Genomic DNA, 9267 nt, shown 5'->3' on the forward strand with positions numbered 1-9267 from the left:
GTGCTCATAATTCTGCCATAAAATTTGTTTTGTTTTGTTGTTCTAAGGAAGAGAAATAAAAGACTGGTGTGGGCTGTAGCAAAAGCTCTATGAGCAAAGAAAACATTAGAAAGCTCTAAGGATCTGACAATTGTATGGCTTTGTAGTAATACAGCAGAGTTGCAGGTGTGCTATTAGAAGCAGGGAGAATCCCCTTTTTATGTATTTTGACTTTTCACTTTTTAATAGAAGAAATCAAATAATAATAATCACACAACTAGCAACACTTGAATATCCAATATGTGACATTCTGTCTTCCTGTTTTACAAGTAAGAACATCATAGAAACACAGGTTTATATCTAGACTGCAGTAAATGGAGAAACGTTTGGGATATGCAGCCTGATTGCAGACAGCCTAGGTTTTCACCTCTCTTCTACAGCAGAGTGATTACAAGTGCTCAAGACAAGGATTCTCTAGAAACTTGGTAGAGCCAGCAGTGGGCACCCAGGATGAAGGGGTTGTCACCTGGTCAGCTTTCTAATATTGGCATGCTAATGTCAGTAGATTGCTGGGGCTGCCACACACACAGCTCCCTAGAGCTGATTGTTATAGATTCAGGAAGTTTGCAAGCCAAATGGGATCACATTGGTAGCTTAAAGTAGGCCATGGTGAGGGTATTCACACTACTGAGATTTGTGAATCAGGACTCTTTCCCACCCTCGCATGCTGGTTGTAAAGGATTTACCAGCACACCACTCTCTTATGTGTTTTAGACATAAAAATAAATAAAACTTACCAAAAAACTATCCTATGTAGTTTAAGAGGTTTTACTGTTTATCTCTTACAGTGTCCTTAGGAGAAGTACCTTGGAGTATTGAGACTACGTGGCGTACCATGGAGTATGAAAAATACACCATCTTCCACCAAGGATGCTGAGCGAGGCTACCCAAAGCCACCTGCCCATGCACAGCATACACACATGTGCCCACATGTCACATGGAAGTCAGACCAGAAACGAGTGCTTCTGAGTACTATGGTTACCTCAAATTGTCAATTCCCATTGATAGTCAAAATATCACTCTTCCAGGGGCAAAGAATTCCCGAGGATTTGCCCTCTGGGAACCAATGAACAATAAATGTATACAGTTGAGCTGCAACTTGGGAAAAGGATCTTCAAAACAGCTTTCCTGACCTCTTTTTCTAGGGCAACATGAGTTTATGACCTCAAGAGGTTTGCAAAAAAGGAAGCTAATAGTTTTCCAGGGCTAAAAATAAAAAGCGCGAGATTTCCTAATGAAGCATTCTGCAGGGTGTGGCAACATCCTGGAACCACACTCTCTATTTTAGTGTAAATGGTCTGTGTCCTCTGCCTGGAGACATCAGGATGGCGTGGGACCTGCTGGACTCTGGTTCCTCCTGCACAGAGCATGGTTCTGCTCGGGGGCACTAAAACGGCAGCCAGAATCTCAATGTCCTTCCAACCTAGGCGAAATTCCATCTAGGCGGAATTAGCTGCCTGCCAGATCATTCCTGTTGGGAACACTTCCCAGCCCCTAAGTCCTGGCCAGTTCCAAAATGGGAAGAAGGCAGAATGGGAAAGCTGCAAGGTGTTTACCATGAGCAAATCTGATCTCAAAATTCAAGCTAAGTTTGTAAGTCAATTGCTCATGTGCCTATTCCCACATTTCAATGTATTCATTTGGATTCTGGTGTTCTTTTTCTTGTACTTAAGATTTCTTTATGAATAAAATATGTAATGAAGGATATTATTAAAATAAAATCGAATTAAATATCATGGGGAAATCTAGACATTAGATCACTAACTCCTTTTTCCCTGAGAGCAAATCTGTTGGCGATCTCCCTCCGGCTCACAGCAGGCCAATGGAGACAGAGGACACAGGATAATTGGGGAAAGAGAGAAAGAAGGAAAAGAGAGAAAGCAGAGGTGCAAAGGCAAGGGAGAAAGTTTATGAAGCACAGACAAGTATTTTAAGAAGTGAAGAATCTGACAAAAAGTTCCCTTCTGTTTCCCTCCTCTGGCTCTTTGATCATTTTTATTTCATCTAAAAGATTTGATTCGCCAATTAGAACTGCTTTGGATTTTACAAACTCATCTGAGGACAGCATCTATATCCTTCCCACCTCTCCCTCTCCCAACTGCTCTACACCCTGCAGCCAGAAAGACCTATCATCTGAGTTCATCCCCAAGTCCCCTCTGTCTTCAATTCTTGACCAGGCGCTACCCTTTAGAGCACTTTAGTCCCTATGGGGCTCCTTCTTTGCTATTGTGCTGTTGTACCTCTGGAGCTACTGCCTCCCGGAGCTGTTTGGTTTCTGTTATCTTAAAAACCTTCCTCTCGAGCATGCAGCCTCCTTCACCAGGCCTGCTGCTCTGAGCCATGGCAGAACTCAACTGACAACAGCTACACTTTCCAGAGTATTTCAGACACTCTGAAGATAACAGGATATCTTCAGATGTCTTCCTACAGTGGTTAATACTTCCTACGACTATTAAATTCCTGATGTGAATTTAATAGTGACATAGACCCTATTCAGAGAAGAGGTGACTGAGAACGTAACATTGGCTTTTCATACATATATATTTCAGTGAGTCATGCATGTATATGAGTATTATCTTCCTCTAGAGCCAAAGATTTTCCTAATTTCATGTATGTCCACATATACTTATAGACATATTTTCTGGTGCTGTATTTTGCTGGGGGTTGCTCTTTCCATATTGATTTGGAGAATAAGTAGTGTGACTTGCCATTCCTATTAAAGATGGGACTGCCTGGAAATGGCAAGTTCAGACGAAAACAGTTTGCAAGGGACTAGATTGTTTAGCAAAATATGCGTTTCCTACAATAAACCAATCTGTCCATTTCCCTAAGGCAGCAAGCCTCTGTTATCTGTACACCCTCATTAAATAGTCTCATTAAATAAAACACAAAATATACACATTTACAGTTATTAAATAAGCCACAGGACTCCTATCTACAGCCACATTCAGAGACCGCCATGCCTTCATATTTAAACTTGTAGGTGACGACACCTTTGTCTAAGTAGAGGATCGAGATGGGCTCGAGCTTGGTTGGCACACAGCAGGCTTTGGAAGCTTTCTGGGAATTCTTGAGGTGGACCAAGGCTTGGATAATGGCATGCTTTGTGGGCGTGAGATGCTCTGCCAGGGGGTAATTACAAACACCACGGCATTCATAGGCTTCGTATCCTGGGGGAGCGATGATCCAGGAGTCCCAGCCAATCTCCTTGAAGTCGATGTACAGCGGGGTCCTCTTGCAGTAGTTTCCTTTGGCGTTCCTCCTGATTCGGGCCGTGGAGTCATAGATGATGTTCGACCTCATCTGTAGCAAAGCCTCTTCCCCAGGTCCACTGGAAAAACCATCCAGGTCCAGGTTATCCAGCTCCGGGATTTGCTCATGGGCGATCATTTCATTCAATTCCTCCTTCTGCTCCTTGTCATTGCTTTGGTCATCAGAATACACAACAAGCAAAGGGTCATGCTTATTCTGGGCACTGGTGTCTATTTCCAGTTGTCCCCTTCCGGCATCTTCGATCTGGTCATGTCTGCTCTCAATGTGGACCTCCAGCTGGTGGGTGGACGAGCCTGACTTTTGCCAACGTCTGATGGCATCCGTGACGTCGAACGTCTCCCACTCACTGTTGGTTCCATAGATCTCCCCTGACACTAGGACTAGCATGTTTCTTTCAGCCTCGTTGTCCCCTTCACTGTCTAGTACTTCAAAAATGGTAATTTTCCGGTCCACTCCATCATATATCATGCGATCTCTTTGCACCAGCGTGTACAACCTGAGTTCAGCCATGATCACTTCTTCATGGTGAGGGATGGACACATTGAAGAGGAGAGGGTATTTTCGGAGTCCATTAAAACTGGCTGGTTGAGAAAACAGATCTGAAAAAAAAGGGGGGGGGGGAGATTTGCAAAAAATCAGACTTGCTGTATGTTTTATAGAAAAACAGATGTTTATTTACGTCAGAAGAAGGCCTGCTCATGCAGGAAGTTTGATGTAGAGTAAATAAGCGGAAAAGATCAATGAAAACAAAAACCATGTTAATATTCTGTGACACAGAAAATACCAAAAGGTCAATGACAGAATGCTAAGCTGAGTTGAGAATTCAGAACTAACACAGAAAATGACCGCCAAATGGACGGGAGAACTCTCACTCAGCTTTCCTTGAGTAACTTACCCTCCTTTGAGTTATAGATCTGGAAGGGACCTTGGAGATGGCGTGGAAGAGCACTCTATTTTTCTAACCAGTAAAGAGTCATTAAATGGGGTGTGTGGTGATTGTTCTTTTCTTGTAGTTTCTCATGGATAATGACTTCATGACTTTTCCTGTTTGTGTTTATCATGGGTGGAGATCCCCACAGAGTTGGAGATCTGGCCTTCCAGTTGGGCACTGATCTTCCTGAAAGATCTTCATGTAGACTATGGCTCATGGGCCAAATTGAGCCTGCTACCTGTTTTGTTTTTTTTTAAATAAAGCTTTATTGGAGCACAGCCTCACCCATTTATTTCTCCATTGTCTATGGTTGAGGGCAGAGTTAGGTAGTCTCAACAGAGAACATATGACCTGCAAAGTCTAAAATATTGACTATCTCTGGACCTTTGCAGAAAAAAGTTTGTTGGCCTTGGCTCTAGTCAACAAAGCCTATCAGGGTCAATAACAACAGCCATTAATCAGGGACCATGGCAGTTGATTTTGTGATCCTTTATAAGGAGGGGTAGGAGAAAATGAATACTGAGGTCAGATGGATTGCCTTAGTCTTGTACCTCCATCACCTTGCAAGGAGTTCAGCATGCATACAAATCACTCAAGAACCTTTATGAAACACTTCTTAAAAGTTCCTTTAGTCATGGAAGCACACCTCCAAACTATCATGTGGACTTTCTACCTGAGATTTTTACAGTGAGCCCAAAGCTCCTGCATACTTGACTTAGGCAATATATATCTATAAAGAATCCCTGAGGACATTTGTCATCAGACTGTCCAAGGATTCCACAACACCAAGGACCACCAATTGAGGGGTTCTCTATCATCTTTAGCAACATTCCCCAATTATATATCCAGCTCATGATTTCAGTGGGATCCCTACCAGATTATATTATTTTCATACTTTTATTCAACTTTATCTAATTAATTTATACTTAATGTCTCTTAAAAGACCAGAAAGGCTTATGGTTGAGGTGATAATTATTTGGAATTTTACAAAATCTACATTAATAAAAATATGTAATGATTTTTCATGTATTTCACAGTTTCACAATTCTGAGTACCACCCAAAATAACCTTCCACACTGCTAGTGGGAAATACTGAGCTATGCAATGAATTTCAACTCACTGGGATGACTGTCAAGACCTGCTTTAACTGGGTCTTGGTCTTTCGATCCAGCCACAGTTCCTATTCATCCTCTTCAGTGCACAGAATTGCAATTGCTCTATTAATATTTTTTTGGACAATTGATATCTTCATGTCCTAAAAAACACCTCCCTTTCCCCCTGTATTTTGCACATTTAAATATGCTCTTTTTATCTTCAGAAGGCCCTCTTGCCTCACCTTCCCCTATCCATCTCTGGCCTCTCCCCTGTGAGACCCTCCTTACAACAAGTCCCTATCTGAAAGCTTCCGTTATGAGTCACTTGAGCACTTGCTCTCTCTGTCTCCCCTCTGACTTTTGTCATTTACTCTGTTTCTGTTGTAATTTTTATGAATGAATCTTCACAACTAGATTGCCAACATCCTTGGGGCAGTTACTATGACTCAAACTCCCTATTACGTCTGTATTTTACCATGATGCCTTAAACAGAGACAGTGTCTTAAGATGTTAATTATTTGTTGATTCTGGGCATCAGGCCAACTGAGTTAAGGGCATGACATATATCTATAACATATCAGGTTTGGGGGTAAGAAACAGAAGTAACTTGGGAATTGTCTCTCTAGTCTAAAAATTAGGGAGACTACTTCCTCTGGACAGGGAACACAAAAAGACCAAAAATGGGAGAGGAGACTGGTCTCTCCATGAGAAAAGTGCAAAGTAAAAGTTCTCTGTAGTGGCAGAGAGAGATTGCAAAGGCAAATAAGGAAAAATTTGCATAATGGATATTATAAAAAAATGGTGCTAATGGATAGACTCACTGTATTTGTCATGGTGATGCTTTCCGTGGATGCTTACATATGAGCAAACCTATATGATTATATACCTTAAATAAATGCAGATATCTGTATGCCAATAAAATTTATTTTTTAAATTAACTCACTGAAGTTCTTTTCATATGCAGATGAAGTGAGTGATAGATGAAGGAGTTACATTTTAAAGTAAGAGAACTCATGTTCTTCACAAATTTCACATGCCAAGGGCTTTGCAAGTGTGACCTTAAGTAGTTCTTACAATGTCCCCATAATTCAAGTAGGATCCTCTGTCTATTTTGCACCAAAAGAGACTAGATCTCAATGCAGAGAACTGACTTCCCTAGACGATGCAAGGAGGGAGGAGTGGAGCTAGGGAACCGAAGGCATAGTTTTCCCATTTTGGATATGGCACTTGCTTTTCCCATGTGAGTTAAGTTTGGAGATTTGGGGTCTGCACTGAGCAGAACTGAAGGACCAGATGGAAGATCATAGCAGCCAACAGAGTGAGATCAGTGAGGGGACACTTGTCTTCAGACTGCATTTCCTCCCACAGACTGGCAGAGGGAGGTTTAGCGGCTGAGTGCCCACGGAGACACGTGCTCCTGCCTACGCTGATCTTCAGCAATAACAAACTGGGTAGACCCCACATTCTGACCTGGCTTCCCCAAATCCTCCAAAGAGAAGTGAGAATGGAAAGTGTTCTTGTTTTCCCAGGGCTTGCAGACACTTCTCCACCACACCCTGAGCCAGACACTTGGGACAAGTGCTGAGAAGCCTTAGGAAGCATTCCCACAGTAGGAGGTTGCTCAGTTTCCAATTCAAACTCTCCTCCAAAAGGAATCTTTAAGCTTGGCTTTTCTACTAGGAATATGTTACAAAATATACATTTTAGCAGTCAATTTTAAAGGCAAATAATATCTCAAGGCATAAGATATACCTGGTGAGCATACATTCCAATGCCTACAATTTTAAGCAATGAATTCATAACAATTAAAGTTTTTCCAGCCCTTCATAGGAAACCAAAGTGCTTATCTGTAGCAACACATGATTCCCTCAACTGTGTTATGTTGGTATTACGGCTCCCATTTTATGGATAAGGAAATTGAGGCTTGGATAGAGTAAATTAATTATCCATAAATACCCAAGTCAACCAACTCTCAAAATTTCATATCTTGAGTTCTTTCTTGCCACTGCCTTTTGGCTTTCAGAACATCTGGACAACATCAATCAAAACCTCTTTTATGTCTGCTTAATGATTGTAAAAGTATGATTGGAAAATACTAAAGAATTCATCTCCTTCAATCCATAGCTTCTATCATAGATAATTTTCCTCTACCGTACTAAATAAAGGATTAACTTGCTAGCTCTCTAGTTCTAGTTACTGAATTTAAAGATGTGAGAGGAGAAAACACACTTCTCAGCAATAATTTAAAGCTTGTACATTCCTCTTCATAAAGATACAGAAATGACAAGCTGGATCATTAATTGCATACTTCCTATAAACAGTGCTCCAAGGATGTACATAACATACCAAACACAGTTCAACTTCAGGAAGCATCTGCACAATCCAAGTCTCCATCCTATTCTAAGATTTCTTAAATAAGGTAACAAAATAGAAGCATCCAAAGTTTGAGCAAAACAACAACAACAAAAAACATGACTTTCCAGGCTTTTATGTTTTTTTACTATTTCCATTCTAAGTAAAAACCAAAATGGAAATTGAGGCCCATCTGGAAAGTGACAAAAATATAAGCAGCCCAGCAATAGTTTTGTGTTACTTGTTGCCTAAATTGAAACTTTTTAAAGATCTTAGGATATCATAACTATAGACATTCTGCGGCTTTTTATTAAAAGGTGTTTTTCTGTGCCTTTTGGGGGGTTCCAAAACAACCATATAAATGGTATAGATCAAAATTGGCACTGTTTGGGGTTATCGGTATATATATACCCCCAAATGGATGTATTCATCCTTATCCATATTCCCATGCATTGAAAATTACCTTCTTGGAAAAAGCCCAAGCCAAAGTTCATCAGTGAAAATGCAGACTTACCTTCATTCTTGAAACTCCTGATGATGTTGGCAGAGGGCATGGAGGTCCGGTCTGTGGCGAATTTGTTGTAGAGTTCCAGCATATACTCTGGTGGGTCCACCTTGGCTGAGTCCTGCATAGGGATGTCCGACAGGTTCAACGTCTTGAGGAACTCGTCCTTCATGCTCTGCAGCAGTGTGTTAAAGTCAACACCATCTTGCTCTGAGAAGACATCATCAAAGAAGGGCATATCTTCTTCCAGAGGCTCAAGGCCCATGATGGGACTGCCAGAAACGGAGTGAGCCACCAGGCAGAAGACAGCGCACAGCCGCAGGACCAGAGAATCCATGACTCCGCTCAAGCCTCCAGGCCAACCCAGGAAAGTCTAGCTCTCCTGGGCTCTAAGTGGCAGTTTTATCTAGCAGAGCGTAAATGTCTCATGTCACTGCAGACAAGTTTGGAAGCTCTTCCTCTCTCTCCCCCTCCCCCTTTCATTCTTCCTCTCCCCCCAAAAGTCAGGTTGCAGTAATTGGCTAACAAAATCCCCTAGAGGGGCCTAGCCTTTCTTATCTCCTTAGTGTAAACTTGTGCACTAGATTTTGTTTCTATCTTGCAATCCCTTTTTCTTTTAATGAGCATTTTGTAAACATTTCCACATTCTGACACTGGTTGAGAGATAGGACAATTTTCTCGTTGCAAAGGCTCTTGCTTCCTTTCAACAGAAATGCCTATATTCTGCTTTTATGGCATTCAGTGTCACACATGCATACGATAGATATTAAGAACCAACCTGATATACATCAACGGTGATACATCTTTGTGCAAGTGATTGGGCTTACAGTGTCAAATAGACATTTCTGAAGATGAACCAAATAGTTAACTTCAAGTTAGATAAATCAATATAAATGAATTTAAATAAACTTTGGAACATACATTTTTAAAAATAGGAAAGTATGAACTTCATGGTCAATGGCCTTTTTTCCTACAGATTCCATCAGGCTAAAATGACTTTTGAAAAATAGAGCAAGTGCTTAATTATAATGGCTACTAAAATTTATTAAGTGCTTCCCACAAATAGGCATTGT

At 41.1% G+C, this 9267-nt stretch overlaps 1 protein-coding gene across 1 annotated transcript; it reads right to left on the reverse strand.

Annotated features, from left to right (window-relative positions):
* Positions 1-2970: 2970 nt before the first annotated feature.
* Positions 2971-8531, reverse strand: Bmp10 (bone morphogenetic protein 10). The gene is made up of 2 exons (XM_027934607.2): positions 8204-8531; positions 2971-3911 (listed from the first exon to the last, which is right to left on the reverse strand). Exons 1-2 carry the CDS (start codon positions 8529-8531, stop codon positions 2971-2973), a joined length of 1269 nt encoding a protein of 422 aa, XP_027790408.1.
* Positions 8532-9267: the final 736 nt, after the last annotated feature.

Source organism: Marmota flaviventris, chromosome 14, assembly GCF_047511675.1.
Source record: "Marmota flaviventris isolate mMarFla1 chromosome 14, mMarFla1.hap1, whole genome shotgun sequence".
NCBI lineage: Eukaryota > Metazoa > Chordata > Mammalia > Rodentia > Sciuridae > Marmota > Marmota flaviventris.

What these genes read in the sequence shown, in the direction of transcription:
- Bmp10 (XM_027934607.2), bottom strand. Translation starts at nt 8,531, where the DNA reads ATGGATTCTCTGGTCCTGCGGCTGTGCGCTGTCTTCTGCCTGGTGGCT. An exon ending in CAGGAGTTTCAAGAATGAAG is followed by an intron (nt 3,912 to 8,203) that starts GTAAGTCTGCAT and finishes CTTTTTTTTCAG; the next exon opens with ATCTGTTTTCTCAACCAGCC.